Genomic DNA, 22,959 nt, shown 5'->3' on the forward strand with positions numbered 1-22,959 from the left:
TTTCTCTCCATTTTTCATATAAAGAAACCGAGGTTTGGTGGTATGTAGATGGCTGGTCTAATCCATGTAGAAAATTAGTGATAAAAAAGTTGGATAAGGACTTGCATCCTCTAATTTGTAGGCCCATCACTACAGAAGGGCAGAAGCCCAGTAGGGCTGGTCCTGTTTATATTCCCTTAGGCTTGGCTCTGGATGCTTCTCTCAGCCTATGTCCATCTTGACTTAGGGTCTGGCCTGGCTAATTTAGCACTCTTGCTTACTGCCCTATCCCCAAGTACTCAGAAAAGGAGATAGAGTACATCATATTCAATAAGCTTTTGTAGAATGAACAAGTTGCCTTCAAAAAATCATCAGAAAGAGAGGTAAGGAGTAGTTACTCTAGTATTGACAACATGAAAGTTCCAGGTGCTATACCTTCCCTTCCATCATTATCAGACCCCCTAAGGTGCTGAAATATTAAGGACCTCCAGGGGATTTGATGGGAGGGACGTTGGACAAACATTGCCAAAGAGGTGATGCACCAGTAAATGGATAGGGGCCATGGGGAACCCATGTAAGTCTTAGGAGAAAAAGCAGCCCCCAGTGTGGGAGATACAGGAGGCATTTGGGTAAAATGGTCATAATTTAATATAGTAGTTCTCAACCAGTGGCAGTTTTGCCCCCTGGGAATATATGGCAAAATCTAGAGATATTTTTGATTGTCATACTAGGTGGAAGCTGCAACTGGCATCCAACAGGCAGAGACCAGGGATGTTGCTAAACATCCTACAAAGCACAGGACAGTCCCCATGACTAAGAATTATCCAGCCCCGAATGCAAATAGAGCTGAGGTTGACCCTGTAAACATCACCAAAGAACTAGGATAACCAAATAATTCATCATTCAAAATAGGCATTTTGACAATGAAATGGGCATTGTTTAAATAAACACACCTATGGGGAGAGTGGCCATACAGTGGCAGACCAGGATGCACTGGCACTTTGCAAAGAATCCCTGGGTGAGGGAGAGTCTGATCAGGGCCTTTGGAACTTGGGCACAGGGACAGGGGAAGAAGCGGGATGGGATCTCCAAAATGGGAAAGTTTGACAACCTCATGTAGAGGGGAGGTAGAGTCAGGGAAATCAGGACTTTCCAAAACTGCCTCAGTGTCACCAAACCTAGGATATGATCCACAAATAAAGAGAGAAATGGTTATCTATTTTGCTGAAAGTGGTTCTTTTCAGTAATGGAATTGACAGATGTGTGGTTTATGGACTTGATGCTAAGTACCTCTCAATCCACATCTCATTTGCAGTTCAGAGACAGCCAGTAGATTTCTTGTCCCTCACAACTAACAGGTTGTATCCCCTGAGAAGGCCAGGTTAAGCAGTAGGAACCTCTCTGGCTCAGTGGGAAAGTCTGCGGTGATTGATTAGCAGTGTCTGCTTCAGCTTCAAAGAAGGATAGCAGTGGGACTGGAGGCCACACCTGTGCCAACACTTCTTGGTTGAGGCCTTATTCTTGGTTCTCCTCAGAGCTGGGGCTGAAAGGAATGTGAGCTCTGAGTCAGGTGCCATGTGCTCTACTCATTCAGTCCAGCTGTACCAACATTATGCTGGATGTTGTGGGGAATAAAGAAAAACCTAGAAGACATAGCCCTCAAGCTCCCTCTAATACCATGACATTTTCATGGATAAATAAATTCTCATAAATAAAATCACTGGAGAACAAAGAACTGTAATAGTAAGTGTTCCCTGCCTGGTGGAACCTGTGTCTTCTAGAAGATCAGTGCAAGGAAAGAGCAACTTGGGCTCAGAGGAGGAAGGAGGAAGTGGGTTTGGAAAATGGTCTTGGAGAGAGTGGGAAGGCTTGTGGAGCCTCAGGGGAGCAAGATGAAGCCACTATGGCCCAACTGATGATTCCTTGCTGTATTTTTCCAGGGCGAGAGATGGTGGGGCCCACGCTGCCTGGATACCCACCCCACATCCCCACCAGTGGACAGGGCAGCTATGCCTCTTCTGCCATCGCAGGCATGGTGGCAGGTAAGGGGAGGGGCTGGGCAAGAGGGGAAGTGCTGGAGATGGTGGGGCAGGAGGGGACAAGAAGTAGGTATGTCCCATGCATTGAAGGATGAGCTAAAGGGTGTATCTTCTCATAAATGCTTGAAGAAAGTGTTTCAGGGCAGTTCTGGCTCCTTAACTCTCCCTAGCTTGGCCTTCTCCTTTCCAGATGCTCCCACACTACCCATCCTGATGAAAAGAGAAGGGTAGGACAGATAGTACTCAAATCCAAGCTCTACCACTTCTTCTCTTAATGCAATGATGGAGCATGCGCTAGAGGCCAGCCAAATACTCTGCACTTAATAGAGCCTGGTCCTTAAGCAACCCACAGGCCCCCGGTTATTTAATTAGGATGAAACTCAGCTTACCTTTCTGAAAAGCCTGAGTATTAATAGCATTGGTGATGATGATGAAGACTGTTGGAATATATTCTCCCTCATATCTACATTCACTCAAGAACGCATGGGTAAGATTCAGGTTCTAGGTTCTCCAAAGGTATGGCAGAGCATGAGAGGAACTGGGAATATTTCTCCACGATCATTTGGACTGTCTTGCCTGCTGGTCATTGGTCATTTGAGTTTCTTTGTCTACCAGCATGATCGTCACCCAACAGTGACCCAGGGTGGGGGATGAAAACAAATCTCACTCTTTTAGGAACCAAATAGGAAGGACCCAAGGAGGGGTAGGGTGGAATAAACTATTTCCACTGCCCAGAGAGACCTGAGGGCCTGGAACTTCTACAAGGAGTTCGGAACTCATGCTATCTTGACCACCATGCTGGCCCTGGCCAGCCTCCCTGGCTCTGACCCCAGAGACTTAGCACATTCCACTTTCTCCAGCAGGCATTACTACTTGCCAGCCACCCACTCTGGGTGCCCTGTGCTGAGGCAGGTGTGCTGTGCTCTCCTGGGCGGAGGGATGGGAGAAGTGAGGGAGGGAAGGAGGCTCTGTGCTCCCTGGGAACCTGCTGAGCTGGCACTTGTTGCTGCCTGGTTACCGTGGCGATGTGCTTAATGCAGCGTTGAAAATACAGAATACTGACTCCTCTCTCCCTCCTGGCCCAGACTCCCTCCCTCCCTCCCTTCTTCTTCTGGAGCGTGAAATGAGATTGGTCAAGATAAAAAAGGAAAAGATTCGGTTATTTTTTTAAGAGTGTGGATAATGGGGCCTCTCAATCAAAATCCCAGGCTCCAGCCGACTCCCCCCATCCCCCTTCCAACCTCTCCACCTTCCCCTGCTGCCTGCTTAGAGGAGGAGGAAGAAACATAAAGCACAGGGCTTTCCTCTTAATTATGAATCATTCTCCCAGGGCAGGCCCAGGGCAAAGGGTTCCTGGGGTTCAGGATCTGACCTGTGAGGTAGCTACAAGGCTTGGCCTCCCACAAACGCCCCCAGGTTGTTTCCAGAAAGACTTACTCCTGCATGGGTGTTTGGAAAAAAATAACACAACCATGGCATCTACTGCAAATGAATTGCAAAAGGGAAGAGCCTTGCCTAGCAAGGTGGATAAGCACCTGGTAAGTTACGTGCAAATCGGTTTTCAGAAAATGCAGTGCTATTTAAATCCATCACCTGGCTCCTAAGAACTCTGTGGTGCAGATGAATTCTTAGGGAAACTTTTTTTTGTAAAAAAAATTGTCCATCTCTTAGTGGTGGAAGCAATCTGCTGGTTGACAAAGTGGGGATGCCTTCCATTAAAATCAATAAATCTTCATGGAACACCTACTGTGTGTTAGGTACATAATAAATGTGTAAAGCAAGGCATGGCATGACACTCTTTTTTTTTAAATTTATTTATTTATGCATACAAGAGCTGGGGTACAGGCCAGAGGTGTGGGGGGTGAGAGGATTCACAGAGACAGAGTGGGGAGCAGAACAGGCAGATCTACTGAAATACACTGCTGAGGGGAGCAGCGGGCGAGTCAGGAGAGGTCTGCTCTGCCATGTGGGTTGCTTCCTGGCTGCCGGGGATCAAACTCATGCTGCAGTGGCTGTAGCTAGCTTCATAGGTTGCGTCTTAACCTCTTGCACCATGAGGGAGGCCCGGCAATGATACTCTTAACCAACTGGTGGAAGGAAGGAAGAGATCATGTATTATGCACTTCTCTGTGCCTGGCCATTCATAGCTAGAACTTAATTTCTCCTTTAATACTCACCATGGGTGGCTGGTATTAACCTAGTTTTATAAAGATAAGGAAACAAGCTTAGAAAAGAAAAGTAGTGCCCTCCTGATCATCGCTGTACTAAGTGACTGAGCTGTTCAAGCACAGGTCATGAATTTCAAATCCAGGGCTCTTTCTCCTACTCCATGTCACCTCCTATCACGCAAGTCATAGGAGAATGAAGTAGGAATAGGACCAAGACACAAATTTCTCTTGTCCATTCATCTTCAGTTTTGCCCTCTAATTGTTGTTGTTGTTATTGTTGTTGTCCCTGCTCCATTAACACAGTTAATGACCCTCACATCAGCTCTGGAACTGAATTGAGAACTCCAGATACATGGATCCATCCATTCATCTTTCCATCTATTTATATGTACATGTTTCCATACATCTCCTCATTCATTCTTCTGTCCCTCTATTATCTCACCTTCTATTCATTCATCCATCCACCTCCCCACCCATCCACCCACCCATCCATCCACCCATCCTTTCGTCTACTCATCTTTCCATTATCCATCTGTCCATCTTGCACCCTTCCATCTGTCTTTGCATCCTGCCATGTATTCACCTCCTTTTCATTTAACAAAAATTTTGTTGAGAATCTACTTTCTGGTTGCTGTGGATACAACAGTGAATAAGACATAGAATTTGCAACCTAGTCATAGAGAAAAAGTACAGTAAATAAATCAAAGAATGAATAAATGAGATCATTTCAGATAGTGATAAGTACTGTGAAGACAATAAAGTAGGATGATATATTAAGAGCCACAGGGAGAAGAGATAACTACTTTAGATTGGGTGATCAGGGGAGGCTTCTCTGAGAAGGTGTTCAAAGTGGTCAGCCAAGTGATAAACTGGGGCAGATCATCCCCTGACCAGAAGAACAGCAAGTGCAAAGGCCCCTAGGCAGGAACCAGTTTAGCATAGTCACACACAGAAAGAGGGTAAGTATATCCAAGAACAGAGAGTGAGGGAGAAGAGCACTACAAAAATGAGATGTTGGTGGTGGCTGGGTCAGATTTTAAGACTGCTCAGGCTGCTGGGGACATGGTTACAGATGGTCAAGAGAAGCACAAAGACCCATTGAGGGGCAGTAATTGCAGTAGTTCATTTAAGAGTTCACAGTGACTTGGACTAGGTGTAGCAGTGAAGGAGGAGAAAAGAGACACTGAAGATATATTTTGATGGTAGAGCCAACAAAACTTGCTGGTCAGTTGGGTTGATTAGTAGAGATTGGTAGAAGTTCAAAATCAGAGAAAACAAGGATGGCTCGTCAGTCTGGGGCTTAGGAAACTGCATGGATGGTGGTGGTAACAAGGATATATGTGAGAGATTAGCAATGAAGAGTCAAGTGTGTGAAGGTGGAAATCAAGAGCTGTAGTTGGCCATATTAGGATTGAGGTGCCTCCTAGATACCCAGTTTAATAGGTCAGTAGGCATAGGATGTATGTCTGAAGTCAGGAGATAATTCTGACTAGGGCGTAATTTTCAGCCCTTGTACATAGCTGTTATTTCATGCCACAGGAGTAGACATGATCACTGGAGAGAGACTGGGAATGCAAAAGCACAGAAGGCTCACAGACTAAGCCTTGGGATTCTGCAACATTCAGACTTCCAGCAGAGAAGGAACCAGAACGGAGAGCGAGAGGGAAGCACAATGGGTTGGGAAGCAAACCATAAGATTGAATGTCACAAAATCTCAGAGGGAGTAATAGTGAAGAGGAGGTGGTGGCACAGAAGTGACCACTGGGATGAGCAGGGTCGTGGTTGCAGGAATTTGTGGGGATTTACCTTGGCCTGATCAGAGAGGGAAGGCAGAGACCTTGTAGCAGAGAAAGGGACTGGAAACTGGAGTGGGAGGTGGGGTCTGATGAGGATTTTTAAGAAAAGATAGAACAGCAAGTTCGCAGGCTGAAGGGAGTGATGAATTAGAAAGGGAGAGATTGATGAAGCAGCAAAAAGAAGGGATAAATTGTAGGGGCCAAGTACTTGGGAAGGTGAGTGGGACTGGATGAAGAGACAGTGGAGGCCTTTCTTGGGTGCTGGGACATTTCATCCACTGCTGGCAGATGAGAGGGCTGGTGGTGGGAAGGTGCTGCATCCATGAGTGTGCCACCTTCATGTGACTGAAACAGATAGGTGCTCCGTAAATTAGAGGAGTGAGTAAGTGACAAAATGACATGGCGAACACCTTGCATTTTCTATCCCTCTTGCTTGTCCTTTAGGGATGGCAATGTTTCTGGGGGGTGGGTTGGGGGAGGTAGAGTTAAAGCACAGAGGTCCTTTTTGTGGAGCCAGTGTAGAATCACTGAAGCCAGGGAAATCCCATCTGGGGTACACCAGCAGTAAACGGGGCACTCCGCCTTGTGGGATGCATGAAAGAACCCTGGAGTGGGGCCTAAGGATTCTAGTGCAATTGACAGTTGAACCTGAAACTTTGAGGTGGGGGGGGAATCTTCCCCCTGTGAGTTGAGTTTCTTCATTTATGAAATCAGTAAGTGAATTAGATCATCTCTTAGTTTTTTTTTTTCTCCTTTGTACTCTTTCCTCCTTTCTTCTATCCCTGTCCCCTCCCTCCTTCCTTCCCTTTCACACATAGATTTTCTGTTCCTGATGTGAGTTGGACCTGTCCCTGCGCCTGAGGAGCTTCCTGTTAATGCCTATCACTTACTCCCTAGACAAGGAAGGGATGCAGGCGCCTGCCTCTGCTTCAAGGGGTCCCCCCTTTTCCTCTGGCAAGGAAGTGACTCCCCTGACCCCAACCCAAACTTTGAAACTAATTTGAGCCTCCCTTGGGCTTTATTTTAGCGTCCGCTTAATGGGAAAGTAATAAAAGCTGACATTTCTTGAGTGCTTCATAGTACTCAGAATCTAATGTGTATTAGCTAATTTAATCCTCACTGAAACCCAAAGGTAGGGACAAGAATTTGCCCTGTTTACAGATGAGAAAACCAAGACTCAGAAAGGTCAAGTGATTTGTCCAAACAGCCAGGAAGTGGGGAGTTGGGATTTGTCTCCAACAAGTCAGCTGCAGAGCCAAGCAGTTTCAAGCTGCCCTTCCTGAGCCTGCAAAGGAGTGGAAGAGCCATACAAGGTGCTTGCTCAAAACAGGAGTTGAGAGTCTGAATGGTGGTGTGAACATTCATCAATTTCTGGGTTGCAGGGACCTGACTTTGTATAAGGAGTCTCATCTCATAAATGCATGAAAGATTATCTGGAATTTGAAGTTAAGAGCCCTAAGATGCGCTCTGCCATTTACCAGCAGTGTGATTTGAGTGACTGCAGTGTCCTCTCTGTAACTTGGCCATGTTGATGGGTGCTCCCTGGGATGGCAGTGAGAGTGAGGGACTCAGCGTGTGGGCAAGTGCTTGCCAACTTCAAGCTTCATACTAAGTACCATTGTGGTGCCTTGCTCGACTTTGTTGTTGTTTCAGGAAATTCTTAAGTAATTTCTTTGATAAATTTAATTCCTCTAGTACAGTCAAGAATCCACTCACAGAAAGAAGTGATTGCATCTATTTTGTATAAATTCATGCACTGAGTTTACTCCAAGTGGCAGACTTGGTGTCAGACAACCAACACCTGGGAGCAAGTGTCAGAACATGAGTCCCCAAGACGTGCCCCCAAGGGCCACTGTCCTCCCACCCTTGGTCCTCAGCATCCCTTCCATACACACACACCCATACCCCTCCTTCCTAGAAAACTCACACTGAGGCAATCTGAAAAGCTTAGACTTACTGCTTCCTTGACAGAGGTTAGCCTCCTCTCACCCCCGTCAGCCGCTCTTGGAAAGATCCTTCTGCAGAAGCTCCAGGCTGCCCTGGGCACAGCCCCTAAACTCCACCAGACCCTGCAGCTTTGGAAGCTTCTGCAATCCTCAGCGTCTGCTGTGCCATCTGGAAAATGGGCATGATGATAAAATCTACCTCTTGGGGCTCCTGTGAGGGTTGAGCGTGTCAGAGTGGTGACTCCAATACCTGGCAAAGAGGGTATGATCCAAAATGATGCAGACTGAGAGGCCCCCAAAGGGTTGATGGAGGGCCTTCTGAGCTCCCACTGTCTCTGCCTGGTTCTACCAGTCCCCCAGGGATTTCCCAATGCCAGCCCTGCAGATCCTTCTCCTTACCTCCACATTGGTGCGTCTGCCTCACAGGCCTCTGCCTCACAGGCCTCTCCCTTTTGTACCTCCAACAGGAAGTGAATACTCTGGCAACACCTATGGCCACACCCCCTACTCCTCCTATGGCGAGGCCTGGCGCTTCCCCAACTCCAGCTTGCTGAGTAAGTCACCTCTGGGGCTGCCCAGGCCCTCTGCTTTACAGGACAGGGTGGGGGTGCAAGACTGGTTCAAAGTTGTCTGAAAACTGGAAGGCCCAGGTTAGAGGGAGGGCTGGGAAGACAGGTGTTATTGGTAATCCACAAAGGTAGAGGGAAGGGCAGTATACCTCCTTGTTCCAGGGAAGAGGGCAGAAGCAGGAGACATCCCTTTATCACTCTTCCACCTGCTACCCAAGGCCATGTCTGTTCAACCTTTGTTTTAGACTCAGGGTTCAGGTCTTTCCAGGGAGGGCAGTGGTAGGTTCAAGAAAAGTCTAAAGGTAGGCTTTCTGCCTTCAGGGCTCACGTCAGACACTGCCCCAGGAGCTCCCTTTAGGGGTGCCAGCTGCTCTCCTTCTTGGGAGCATGCTGATTACAAAGAATGCCTTCCTACCACCGACATGAATTATCTCAGGGGCTTACAAATACTCATGACTCAGCATCAGTACGCTTACATGGAAATCATTTGTTCCACCATGGTCCTAATATTTGGACAACATTCAAGATCAAGGTCCAAAGAATGAAGTCTGAGGCCTCCTTTCATTCCTCTAACACTGGTACTCTGAGCTGGGTAGAGAACACTTTTAGGAAACTAATCCCATACATGGGAACCTGGAAGAATCCCTCTGGAATCGCCCTGAGTGATGACCTTGAGGTTACAGAGCAAACCAGGCCAGAGAGAAGTAGTGGTGCAAGTGCGGCTGTCTCCACAGACATATCACAGGCCTGGGAGAACCACCATACACCAGGAACACACTCTCCTTTCATTACCTCCTGATGTTCCAGAAAAGACTGGAAAGGTGGCTCACCTGGGCTGTGATTGCCAGAGAAGTTCAACTCCAAGCTGCTTTTCTGTTCAGTTTAGCCAGAAAGATTGAGATGCATCAGGGTTCAGGGCTTTCCCTCCTGGCCTCCCGTACTGACCTTGCAGGTGGAGCAGAGCCCCCTGTGGAGTCCCTCAAACCCAATCCCCCTTGAGCAGCCAGGATTCTAGTCCCCCTGGGCCCTACACAGAAGATTCTCTGACCTCACACTGTTTGGGTAAGGCTAGGGAAGGCCCCAGTGAGCCCCCAGTGTGCTTGGTTCTTGGGGTTCCAGATGTAACTGTTCCCAGTTGTCCTTACCCTGAAACAGGGTGTTGAAGGTCAAAGCAATCATGGGGGGGGAGAAATAAGAAGCAACTATTCTCATTCTGGCCAGAAATTCAAAGGTGAGGCCAGAGGAGGAAACAGGCCTAGAGAGGAGTTAATCTTTGATGATCTGATAGGCCAGAAGGATAAATGATTAACTTGTGCTGTCTTAAAGGTTAGCAGATGCCAGGGAAGGCTATGGTGCAATTTCCCCTTCTGACCAGCAGTGTTGTTATTTTTTTTAATGTGTCCAGGTTCCCCATATTATTACAGTTCCACATCAAGGCCAAGCGCGCCGCCCACCACCGCTACGGCCTTTGACCATCTGTAGTTGCCATGGGGACAGTGGGAGCCACCGAGCAACAGGAGGACTCGGCCTGGGACAGGCCCCAGAGAGTCACACAAAGGAATCTTTATTTATTACATGAAAAATAACCACAAGTCCAGCGGCTCACTCCTTGTGTGGTTGACTTAATGAACCATGAAAGACAGGATGACTTTGCAGAAGGCCAAACTGTCCTCCAAGACTCCTTCATGAGGGTGGGAGTCCTAGGCAGTGAGAACTGTCCCATTCCCAGAGAGACAAAGTTGGAGGAGAAATGTGGAGAGAAAAGGCAACAACTGAGGCACTGGAAGGGGTGGCCAGTGGGGCCTGCAGTGGGCTTAGAGGTACATGAGGCCACCTCTGTGGCTCCGTCATCAACACACTGTAGCAGTCGTGAGTGATAAGCGCTTTCAACCAACCCACAAGCCAGAGCCCATGACAAGGCTCTCCCTCAGCCACTCTGCAAGTCACCCCGCCTACCCCTGAGCCGAGCCTCTGGATCTCCACCTCTGCTCTGCCAGCTTGGTCTTCCTGCTCCTCTTTCATGACCACAGGCTGTGGGCTGGGTCCAGTCAACCGGAAGCTTGATCCAGTGGCCAGCACACCTACTTTTTGCCTGTTGCTGTGAACATACAAGTGCACCCCAGATTTTCTCCTGCCAGTCATCCACAGTTTGAGACGGACTTTCCAAAGGGCCTCTGGCTCCTGGGGGGTAAGGTGCAACCTCCCAGGCAGAGCAAGGTGGAGTTGCTGGGGCCCGCTTCCCTCTCCCAACAGCCCCCGCCAAGCCAGCGTAAGCGTGCTGCCTGCAGCCCAAGCCCACAGCAACGGAAGAGCCCAGGAGGCAACCCTGGAAGCCAGCAGTGGAGGTTCCCGCTCTGCCCCCACACAGAGCTCTTGCCCCCAAGGCCTGACTGTAAATACTGTAAATGAAGCTGTTTGGGTCAAGCTTCCCTCCTTCCTACCCAGACTTTGGCCTCTCAGTGAATTGTCTCCCTGCGTGTTGGGCTTCTCTCCTTGATGCTTCTTTCTTTTCGAAAGATAACCCACCATTGCCACATGACTCAATAAACCATTGCTCTTCCTCTAAGGCTTTTTCTGCAGAGAACCTCTGGGCCCAGGGGTGAGGGAGCCCACTGTGGGGCTGAGGTTGAAAGGCCTATCTCTGCCCAAGGACTCTCGCTTAGCACCTCCCAATGCCCTTAGTAGATGTTCAACACCCAACAAACCACTCACTCCCAGCAAGCTTTGATTTCTCCAGCTCTGAGTAAATGTGAAGATAAAATGAGCACGTATATGGTGCCAGGCTAACCACACACTCCACACCAGTAGTTGCTACTACAAACAGGAGGCTAGAGTGGCAGCAGGGTTGGGGGGGCCAGAGGGGCGCTGGCAAAAAGATCCAGGAGTAGCTCAGTGCTGGAGCCCACATAAACATCTCTGCGACCCTGTAGTGGGAGGGAGGGAAGGGAGAAGATCTTTACCAGGCTCCATTATATGTCAGGTACAGTGAGGAGGGCCCACATAAATTAAGTTGATAATAGCCCCATTTTACATATAGGGAAACTAAGGTCGAGGGAAAAAAACAAAATAACTTTCTCACCATGGGAAGCAGGGCACTCAATCAAGTCTTCTCTCCTTAATTCCAGCACTTGTACCAAGGGATGCTAGAGAGGTCTAGACCCAGTGTAGGTTCTGGGGCTGCCACTCCAGGTCTAGTTTCTTGTGGTTTGGTCCTAAAGACTTGACAGAGAACTGGGTGGTAAGGCCAGGAAGCAGTGAGGGAGACACAGAGACTTAGGATAACTCCTTTGCAAGAAATTTTGATGAACAAGGGGGGAAATACAATAAGGGTGACTACAAGGGTTCTGCCCAGTGGGGTGCTAGGCCCACAGGGCTGTCTAGTGTCTATGTGGACCATCTCCAGGTGGCACCCAAGCGGGATGAGCAGAGCCTTGGCTGGATGCCCAGGTTAGTATTGACAGTTTGACAACAAACAACTGGGATTGAGTCAGATGGAAGAGGGGACTCCTCACCCTTCATCAGAGCTCTCCTCACCCCACATAGAGATTCCAAAGATGAGCATCCGGGCCTGAGAGATGGAGCTCTTACCTCCCTGGTCATCCCAAAGGAAAGTGTGCTCACCTAGGATGGCATAAGAAGAGTGGAGCCATAGTGGGGTACCCTCCCACAAACAAAACCAGTCCCCTTCTCTTCTGAGGGGAGCTGATATGGGGCTCATTCTTCAATAGGACTTCCTGGCCACAAGCACAGTGGCAAGTCTGAATCCCATTATATCTGAGGCTGCTCATGATCATGGCCTTTGGGGCTCCTGAGTGCTTGGTTCTGGGGCTACAATGAACCCCACCCACCCAGGAATCACGTTGACATGCCAAGTGTCCTAAGAGCCTGCAGAGCAATCCTTTGCATTGACCACCAGAATCCCCTCTGGGCACACTCTGTGCCCCGGGAAGACCTCTCCAACCCCCAAGTCACAGAGGGGCAGACATGTACTGTACTTTTGCTGTGGGTGACCATGTTTAGAGCTCCCTTTCTCTGAGGTGAGGTGAGCACCCCAGGTCACTGGCCAGAGCAGGTGTTGGGGAAAGTGGTGTGTGACCCCAGTGCAGTAAGTCCTGGCCAGGACCTATCAATGGTCCTTGGATTCCCCTTTGGGGTTCAGAAAATATAGTTATCAATAATATTGAGGGAGAGATATGATTTGGGGTGCACCAGAATTAGGGGTGGTGTGGGGTAAAGTTAGAAAGGCACACTGGGAGGCACAGTAGAGGAAAATGAAGAGAGAAACCTGGAGCATGACAAGCGTGTGGGCAGGAGTGTGGGCTGCTGCAAGTGAAGGGGCATGTAGCAGAGTCGGGACCTGGTTCCTTTGAAGGTGTATGGGAGTGGAATAGTGTGTTGGCAGAACTGGAGATGAGGTATGGGGCTCAGGCCTTCCCAAGGCATGGAGGGCCCCCAAACCCCCAGGGCACACAGGGACAGTCCCCTGCTCTGCTTGTGTGAAAGGGCTCTTTAGCTTTCCTAGCTACTCTCCCTGGTCCAACATCCTCACCACCCTCCTCCACTCCTCCCACCCTCCTTGTACCCAGAGGCCAGTCTACAGTGCCTGGACCTCCTAGGTACCCCTGTCCAACCCTGCCCGGTCCACCAGGTTGGACAGCACCCATAACCTATCTTTCCAAGGTGGCACTTGGAGCATCTGACCACTTCCCACAGTGAGCACGATGGGGCCTGGGGCAGCTAGGAGTTCTGCTTCCAAGGCTGGCCCCAGGCTGGTTCCAACCCCTCCCCTCACATCTTCAATATTCTTGCCATGAGCCATTACTAAAAATGTAATGTCTGCCCCTCATGTGCCCGATGCACACTCAACTCTCACCATAGCCTCAAGGAGGAGGAGTTAGTGACCACAGTCTAGAGGTCAGGAAATAGACCAGAGAAGCTGAGGAGCCTGCTGGGGTTTCCCATTGCCCGCTCTGCTGCCTTCACCCTCCTGCTTCCCTCCCCCAAACACACACACACACACACACACACACACACACACCCCTACACCCCTACCTGCCTGTTGGTCAAAGATAAGACAATGGGGATTCCCTTGTCCTTTAGGGGTGGGTGCAGGAAGAGGGATCTGGGTGCCTCAGTGCCCCTAGTCAGTGGGTCTGAGAGTGAGCTTCAAGGCAGAGGGCTTGGGGTGTCCTTCCTGCCCTCCTCACCCTGACTGACCTCTCTCCCCTCCCAGTCTTCAGAAAGTATAATAACTCTTCACAGAGACCCAGTTTCTTTCTGTTAACAAAATCCATTCACTTTCATCTTTCTCTCTGATCTTGAACATGGGCCTAGCTTTGCGTTTGGGGAAACTGAGAGGAGAGGTGACTTTTGCAAGGTCATTCAGAGTAACTGGACCCACAGTCTGCTCCCTAATCTAAGGCCTTAAATCTGGATGTGACCAGGCTTCTGCAGAGACCTCAAGCACCTGCCTTTGCTTTGAGGAGAGGGACAGAGTAAATTGCCACTCGGGGCACCGCCTCCTACTCCCAAGTTGGTCACTGGGCCTGAATGAAAGCTCAGAACTCAGCATGTAGGCAAGTGAGAAAGGAGCTGGGTGGAGCTCCAGAGTACTCGGGTCCTCCCATGCACTCCATCCTTGGTCCTAAGTCTCCATATCCTCTTTTTTTTTAAAGAGTTATTTATTTATGCATACAAGAACTGGGGTGTAAGCCAGAGGTGCGGGGGGTGAGAGGATTCACCAGACAGAGCAGGGAGCAGAAGATGCAGATTGTCTGAAATGCACTGCTGAGGGGAGCAGCAGGCAAGACAGGAGAGGTCTGCTGTGCATGTGGGTTGCTCCCTGGCTGGCTGGGGATTGAACTGGTGCTACAATGGCTGGTGATAGCTTGATAGTGCTTTCTTTAACCTCTGCACCACCAGGGAGACCCTAGTCTCCATATTCTTTATGGTCATCAAGCATTTCCATCTGTATTTGTCCTCTGCCTCAGTTTGTATGTGTCAGAGCACAGGAAAAATCATCTTATACCCCTCTGGGTTCTTCCAGGCTGGCAAATAGAGAAAACCATCTAGAAGTCTAGTAATGCCCTGTATACATCCTGTGTATGCAAGAGGCCACCATGACTGAGTGACGCGCCCACATGGCTTTAGGCATCATCTTCAATAGTTTTGCTAAGATGAGGAAGGCTGGGGTAAGAGAGGAGAAATTCAGTCAGGGCTTTACTGGAACAGAGGTGTTTATGCCTTCTCCATGGAAAAGAAAGAAACATGAAAAATAGTTTCTACTCAGCCCCCAAAGAAACCCTCCCCAAATCAAGCTTTAGCCAAAAAAAGACAAATTTGAAGTGGCCCATGTGTGCTCCCCTAGGCCTGTCACCTTCTGCACGCTCCCCAAAGGTTCAGAGCTCCTGCACTGTGCTCAAGAAGTGCCCGGAGCACTTCTTCCTTCACCCATCTCGTTACCTCAGGGCATCTTGTCCTCTCACTGCCTTCCTCCCCTCCTCTGGCTCTTTGGGGGACTCTGGGACACTGCCATGGAGGTAGTTATCTCCCAGTGGCAGGAGCCAGCCCCCTCACCCTGCTCACATGCACACACACCACCATCTCCCCTCCTCGGCATCTCTAAGCCCCTCAACCTGAACCAGATGCCTGACTTCCTAAAGGCAGCTAGAAGATGATGTGAGGACAGTCCCCTTGTGGTCAGCAGCCTCCCCTGGACCCTGGACCACACCCTTCTCCCACTACTGCATAGCCACGAAGGCTAAGCCCCAGAGGCAGAGAGGCAGATCTGGGCTGGGGGCTCGGGGCTGTGGGAGGTGGGAAGCAGGGCTCTGGGTGGGGAGAAGGGAGGTTGGGCTGGCTCCTCCACATCTGTGCCCGGTGGCAGGCAGCCAGGCTGTGGAGTGAAGCGCTGCCTGCGGCTCTCCCAGGGAAATGTGATTTCCCCTTGAGTGAAGCGGACTGTGCAGTGTGGAAATTGGCTCTTTTCTGAGCAAGCGGCGGCTGTTCTGGAGTTGGGGCGGGCTGGGGCCCGCGGGAGGCCGAGCTGGCCCCTGGAGTGAGCCGGGAGCAGCCATGTGCTGAGAACTCATTAGGGATAAATCAAACTAGTACCAGCATGAAGCCAACACCCTCCCCCCCACCGAGCCTCCGTCCCCACCCTCTCAGAGACCCCCACTTCCCCTCTGCCTCCTTCCCTGCCAAGGCACCCTCCCGGTGGAACATGGGGAGGGAGCCCAGGCCCACATGCGTGTCACAATCACACACATACCCACCCGCCTGCTGCCCGAACTCCAGGAGCAGGCCTCAAAAGGGAGCCATGTTCATTACAAATAAATCTTTTCTTGTTTGCTTTACGTCTGCTCATTTTGGGGGTAATGATGAGGGGCATGGGTAGCAAGGGTAACTGGCAGCCTCAGGCCTTGCCAGGAGTATGGACTGGAACTCTCATCCCCTCACCTTCCCACCACCAGCAAACCACCTTCTCAACCCTGCCCCAACCTTCTGGGGGACTTGAGTGCAGAGGCCCCCAGCTGTGGCCGACATTGGATCCCCCAGGTATGTATGAGGACACCCAGAGAGTGTCACCAAAAGATTCCTCTGGCCAATCAGCCCACCCGTTCCCCAGGGAATTTCATTGTAGCCAGAAGGGAAAGAAATCGTCCACAAACAGATGAGCTTGTTCTGACTGGAAACTCATTTCTGAACCAAAGAGGAAAAGGAAAAGAGAAAAAGGTAAGAAAAGGAAGTGGGACCAGACACGGTGACACCAGATCAAAGAGATAGCGAGGTGCTCTGCCTGCCACGTCAGGAGCTAAATTTATGGGTGTCACTGGAGCCACATATTGTCACAACAACCAGGCCCTAGTCATCATCATGGTTTCTACCCTGAAAGTGAGTGACTAGTGGTATTCTTGAAGAGCCTCGGTCTAGAGTATGGGGCTGTGGGACACCATCCTGTCAGCTCCCTAGTGGTGACCCCAGAGGATTCCTCAGTTTCCTCAGCTGTAAAAATCGTGGCTTGGACATGGGCGATCTCCACCTTTACTGCTCTGATTCCACAGATACCTGTGCAGTGAAAGGCAGTAAGGCCTCATCTGACTGGTTCAGGTATGAAACCCTCTTTCTTCCAGATTCCCCAGGTAACTTTCCGTCAGACAAACACCATATTTGGAATCTGGTCTCTGGGGCAAGAATGGGGTGCTTTTGGTTCCCACCCACGTAGGCACTAAACTAAAATCACACTTCCCCAGGATTCCAGGCTGGGGCAGAAACCAGAGGGAAGCTATTTAGCCACAGTTAAAATAGGTTGAGGCAGAAGAAGTCAGCATAGCCTTTACATTATCTGATTCATTCATTCAGAAATCTTTTAAGAGTCACCTGCTGTGTGCCAGGCCCTGTGATAGGCACCTGGAAGAAAAGAAATGCATCCATTTGGGCTACTCCCCTTCCCCCATCTATCCCCTTTAAAAAAAAAAAAAAGAGCCTCCAAACTTAGAAATGAAACTTTTACAAAAGTCACTGTAGAGCAAGGTGGGAAAATGATGAAGTTCATGAGAGAGGTGATAGAAAGGACTGTCAGGACTCAGGTTATATTTTCAAAATCCCTCATGCCCCTCCCAGGCCTGTCTCAGGTATCCCTGTCTTCTGCAAGAAGCAGCCACTAGGAACACAAACCCTACACCTCTGGTCTGAAAGACCACTCTCTTATTCCCTATTCTCCTGCGCTTCTGTGTTCCAGGAAAGACACGGGTGCTAAGCAAAGAAGATTCAAAATGTGAGCATCTTTTCCCAAACCCCTTCTCATCCCACCACAGCCACCAGCTGCCAGCCTTGCACCAGCCCCAGCGAACAAGACACGAGCCTGGGACCTAGGCCACCCCGAAATGTCTTTGTTCCTACAGGGGTGAAGAAGGCCTGGGTGCTCAGGGCCTCAAAACAGACTAAAAGTGCTCCTCCTCACACAGTTGTGGCGAGTCTTCCCATCTCACTACCACCCTGGCCAGGCGGGGGCCAGCAGCCCGGCTCCCTGCCCACAGCCCAAGAGACTGGCGAGAATGGGTGACAAGCAGAGGAGTGAGGCTCCGCTGAGGGGCTGGAGTGGAGCGTGCGTGGAGGTGGGGACACAGCTGGCTGGGAGTTCTAGGAATTTGGGTTCTCCCCTATCTCTTCCAGCTTAGGGTGGTGACAGTGATAGAGCTTGGGGACAGGCCTCACGCTGGGATCCCATTCCCCATGCACATTTCCTCCCAGCTCTACTGGGAGGGTAGCGGGAGAGAGATAGATGACTGAAACACAAGGATGCTGTGGGAGAGAGGGAGTCGCTGGAGGGGGAGCAGGTGCCTTCTGCCAGCAGGCAGCCCTGGGTGGGGGTTGGGTAGGGGTGGGCCAAGACCCAGGCCAAGGCTCAGGGCCCATCTGAGCATGTCGCCTGCTAAGGAGGAGAGGAGGCGGGGGAGGGGAGGGCGGGGAGGTGAATAAATAATAGGAAATAAAACTTCATGAAGCAGAAAATAAAAGGCAGATTATACAGATGTGGCAATTTGAAGGATCATTGCCTCTGTCCTCTTTTTAACTGCTGCATCTGGAGTTTTGAAGCAGCTTATACCCTCCCTCCCTCAGCCACCAGGTCCCCGCCTGGCTGGAGGCCCCCAAGAGGCCAAGGCACGCGTGGGGACAGTACCTCCGGTGGCTGAGACGATGGCATTTCCCAGCACCACATGCTGCTGCCCAGCCCTGGACAGGCCCTCAGAGGTGGGGCCATGGGTGAAAGGGTGGGCTAGGGCTTTTGGGGTGCAGCCCTGAGAAAGGTGCCACTGTGGCTGGTTTGTGTGAGGCAGGGGAGTATGAGCCTCAGGGCAGAGTATGCGTGAGGATGCACCTGGTTGAGAAGACCAGGGTAGGATGACAGGAATGTATGTGATGGTCAGGAGTCGGATGAGGGCTGGAATGGGCCAGGAGAATGTTTTCCCCTTGCAAAAGGGGTTTGGATGAGGGTTAGCTGGAGGGTGAGGTCTAAATCTCTTGGTATAGGCAGCTTCTTTCTCTCTCTTCATCAAAATTCATTTGTTAAGCCTCAATTTGACACTGTGCCAGGTGCTATATAAACAGACATGGTCCCTGCCCTTAAGGAATTTCCAGCCTAAGACACACACACTGACATTTTGTTTATTTTATTTTAAATATTAATGTATTCCCCACCTTGTTCCAGAGAGGATTTGAGACAGCTCATAGGAAATGTATGCAATAAATTAGTAAAATATAAAAAGAAATAAAGCAGCAGGACCACAGAAAATAAACAAACAGTGGTATAGTAGGACCAAAGCTAGAAATTTGCTGTGAGTCTCTTGATAGCAGGAGAAAAGGCGTCACAGGCACTTACCTGGTCCTGTTCACCAGGAGACAACATACAAATTCTCAGGACAGGTAGACCTTTTCCTAGCTCTTGGCTGTAAGGGACACTAGTCACCTAGGTGCTGGTTTAGAGGACAGAGTGGGGAATGCCCTCAGAAACACCCAGCCAGTTTGGCACATGCCCCCAGTGCTGCATATCAGCAGGCAGAGGCAAGCGGGTACTCCTAGTGCCAGCCTGGGTGGGGAGTGTTGGAACCCAGGCCATCTTGTGCAAAGAAGCCCTCTGTATGCGCTACCTGTGTCCTTCAATCTCCCTTCAACTCCTGGACTTTCTTCAAGTGGGTTTTGGACCACAGATTAGCACGTGACCTTGACTGGAGTCTTAGGAAATACTCATAGCTGGAGTCAAGCTTCAGAAGCCCGGGCTTAGGGGAACAGGCAGGGGGAGGGGGCAGGGAGGGACAAGGGGAGACAAGAAAAGACTGCTGAGCAGGCCCCAAATGAGGGAATCATCTCTTCTCTAAGAATCTCCTCTCAACCCTGTCTGTGTCACACAAGATGAGGACAAAGAGATCATAAAACCAGAAGCTTCTACCTGTCACCAAAGTCCACCTGCCTCATCTCCTTATATTCCTGCTGTGTTGCCTTTTAAAACAAACAGGAACGTCAGGAGGGACAGGCTTAAGGCAGACCCTGAGTTCAATCTTACGTGTCATGAGGAGCATCTCTACAGAAATGTACCATTTCCAGGACCAGGTCCTGCAGCTCCAATCCAGGTCTGAAATACAGAACAGAGGTCAGGGCTGAGATTTAGCTTCAGAGCCTTTTCAAGAAGCTCTCCTGAAGGCCCACAGTCAGCCAGGGTAGCACCCCCAGGCTCACCTTGTAGAAAGGCTGAGTTCAGGAGGAGCAAGTAGAGGAGGGACAGAAAAGGAGCGTGCCAGAAAGTAGAGGAACTGGGAGAAAGAAGGGCGCTGGAAGCCCAGGGAGGATAAAGTTTTGAGATTTACATTTTTCAACTCTAGGTGTCAGGGCCTAGATAAGAGCCTGGAGATGCAATGGAAACCAATTTGCCCTGGTCCTCCCTTGTGAAACTTATGCTTTCCTGAGAAAGAAGAGGAAGCCAGAGCAGGCCAGGCAGGGCAGGGCAGGGCAGAGCAGGGCAGGGCAGGGCAGGGCAAAACAAGGGAAGGAGGGGTGTAAAAATTACAAACTTCCCCGTGACAGAGTGAATGAGGAAGGAGGACCAAGGAAGTCTTTATGGAGAGACGGCATCTGGGTAGCAGTTGCTTTTCTCCCCTTACTGGTCCAAGTAGAGCTCAGAATTTCCCTGCAACATTCTGCAGGAGGGAGGGGAGGAGGAGGAAATAATATCAAAACAGAGCAGGGAAGAGCACAAGGGGCTGTGGCAATGGATCACAGGTGCCATGGTGGGAGACCTATGGGGACTATACCTGAGGGGAGAAATCAAATATTGTCCAAAAATTAACAAAGACGTAACAAAATATTAATTGGAAAAAACCTTCCATTTCTGGACTTGAATTTGAAATTTTCAAGGAACAGATATTTTGTGTGCTAGAGTTCCCTCAGGAAGAGTGACTCTCAGGGGCCTCCCTGGTGGCGCAGGGGGTTGAGCGCAGCACTGTGAGGCTGTCTGAGGCCTTTGCAGTGCGAGTTAGATTCCCGGCCGGCCAGGGAGCAACCCACATGGCGCAGCAGACCTCTCCTGCCTCACCCACTGCTCCCCTCAGCAGTGTTATTTCTGTAGATCTGCATGTTCTGCTCCCTGCTCTCTCTAGTGAATCTTCTCACCGCCCCCCCCTCCGTGACTCTGGCCTGTACCCCACTTCTTTAAAAAAAATTAAAATTAAAAAAGCATGAGTCTTGGGAAGTTCTGGCGCCATATTGGTACCATGAGGGTTGTTCTGCCTCCTTGGCCTGGAAGGTGGAGACCAGAAGAACAGGAGAGAAATGGGGGCCTTGCTCAGTGTGGAGCCCAAGATTAAATCTCATCTGACCTACACACAGATTATCCAATTATCCAAGTCAATCAGTGCCCTTTCCTGCTAAAACCTATTTGAGTTCATATTAATGACTTGCATCATTCCTGCAAAGGGAGAGTTGAAGGTGGAGGCCCAGCCTTCAAGCAGAACCTGAGCCAGAATCCAGGGTGGGGGTGTGTATGAGGTAAGGCCATCGAGGTCGGATACTAATAGCTAACCTATGAAGTTTTCCTTTGTGCCAGGCATTGTTCTGGGATGTTTACGTACATAATTTCACATAATCTTCACAAAACCCCTGTGAGGTAAATAGGGTTATTATTCCATTTTATAGAGAAGAAACAGAAGCATAAGAGGCCAAGTAACTGGCCCTGGTCAGACAGTTGGGTAAGGAATCGCTGGGACCCTAGCTAGGCCACCCAAGTCTGGGACCAGGCTGCTGAGGTCACACACCTGGGGACCAGCAGGTAAAGACTGATGACACTTGATGACCAAGAGTCTGGTGTGAAGGAAACAGGTGAAGAGGGAGGCAGCTGGCAGAGACCCCACATCCTGTGGGTCTCAGCTACAGGATGCAGAGTCCAATGCAGGCTTTTCTATGTTTCTTGTCCTCATGATGGTGATATTTGAAGTTGTTGGCAAGGGAAGACAGCAAAGTGGGTAGACAGTAGGCCCGAAGACCCAGACGGGAACCCTGCAGGAGAGAGGTGCCTGGCAGGTGGGGAAGAGGGGTTGGCGGGGAGGGTTCAGCCTCTGGATCCCAGAAAGCCCCTCTTCCTCAGAAAAGGGAAGAGAAGGGGAACGAGTAGAGGTGTGAACTGGTTAGTTGGTGAGAAGGCACAGACATCCAAAAAAATGGGAGGCAAAGGGGTAGCAGAGAACGCAGCCGGGGTAGGGGGTAGAGGGTTGGGGGTAGGAAAGCCTCGAGCAGCAGCAGGCAGGTAAGCCAGGGTGGGGTGGGAGGAGGAAACACCAGTTGTGGGATCACCAGGTTAGTTGTTCCAAGGTTCCAGGTCATTGTTTCCCTGGCTCCAACCTCTTTTCTTATTTTAGACTTACAGAGAAGTTGCACAAATAGATTAGGGCGTCTTCCTACCAATTGGCCTTTTCATTTCTGAAAGCAAGGCTCCCTAGCTGCCCGCCGAGCTGTGAGAGTGTCCCTCTTCGGCTTAAAAAAACCACACTCCTCAGTCACATGCATGGTGCCTACAACCTGGCCTCAGCTCACCCACTGTTGTTTTCCTCATCCCGCCTCCCTCCAGCCCCCAAACACCCGAACACTGTCTCTATCTGATTCTGAGCCACCAAAGGAAAGGACCAGGCCCCTAGTCTCAAACAACAATTTGTTGCTCTTCAAACAACAAATGAATGTCGCCAGCAGAAAGCCAGGAGCAGATATGGGAGATGGGGAGGTGGTGGCATCAAGCAGGTCCAAGGGGACTGAGCCCCCCTGGATGGCAAGGAAGGAACTGAAGACAAACGCAATCACGTTTATGAGCCTATGCCCTTCTGACTCCTCAGGTGGTTAAGGGAGGGAGTGGTGGCTACAAGATCAGACACAGGCCCACAGGATCACATTTCTCCCCTAACCCAGGATCCTTAAGCTTCCAGAAATGTCTTTATGCCGCTCCATCTACAGGAAGATGTCACAATCCTGCCCTTTGAGTGGTAGGCTTCTCCGGGTGGTGGGGGGCCAGCTGCGGCCGCTGTGGGATTAGAGAAGCGGAAGGCCATATTTCTGACTGCTGGACACCCAGCTGGCCTCCCGGGGGCAGGGCTCTGCTGCTGGACACCTGGGTGGTGAAAGCTAGGAAGAGGAAGCCCGCCCCCCAGTGGTCACCCGTCACAACCACAGTCCAGCAGCCCAGTCTCCACTTCCCTGCCTCCAGGCCAAGCAGTGCCACCGTCCTCATCCGGCTCTGAAGGCCTCATGTGAGACTAGAGAGCAAAGTGGCATCAAAGTGTCCCACACGTGCACCCATGTAGATGAACCTCTACCCTTTATTCTGGTTTTAGAAATAAGGGCACATGCTTAGTGAGGTGAAATAACCCCCTGAGGTCATTTACCTTGTGAACATCAGCCCTGGGCCAAGTCACCCAACACTCAGT

The 22,959-nt window shown here is 50.3% G+C and overlaps 1 protein-coding gene across 4 annotated transcripts in view; it reads left to right on the top strand.

Annotated features, from left to right (window-relative positions):
* PAX8 (paired box 8) overlaps window positions 1-11,304 on the top strand; it is a 57,472-nt gene extending 46,168 nt beyond the window's left edge. For 2 of the 4 annotated variants that reach the window (XM_037527799.2, XM_037527801.2), the window contains 3 exons: window positions 1,920-2,021; window positions 8,396-8,482; window positions 9,903-11,302. In XM_037527799.2, the coding sequence (XP_037383696.1) occupies window positions 1,920-2,021; window positions 8,396-8,482; window positions 9,903-9,979 (266 nt within the window). In that variant the 3' untranslated portion in view covers window positions 9,980-11,302. Of the gene's footprint in view, window positions 1-1,919; window positions 2,022-8,395; window positions 8,483-9,902 lie in introns of all 4 variants that reach the window. The other 2 variants (XM_037527798.2, XM_037527800.2) reach the window with 2 other exon arrangements.
* Window positions 11,305-22,959: the final 11,655 nt, after the last annotated feature.

Source organism: Talpa occidentalis, unplaced genomic scaffold (genome assembly GCF_014898055.3).
Source record: "Talpa occidentalis isolate TD23 unplaced genomic scaffold, MPIMG_talOcc4v2.1 talOcc4.5, whole genome shotgun sequence".
Lineage (NCBI taxonomy): Eukaryota > Metazoa > Chordata > Mammalia > Eulipotyphla > Talpidae > Talpa > Talpa occidentalis.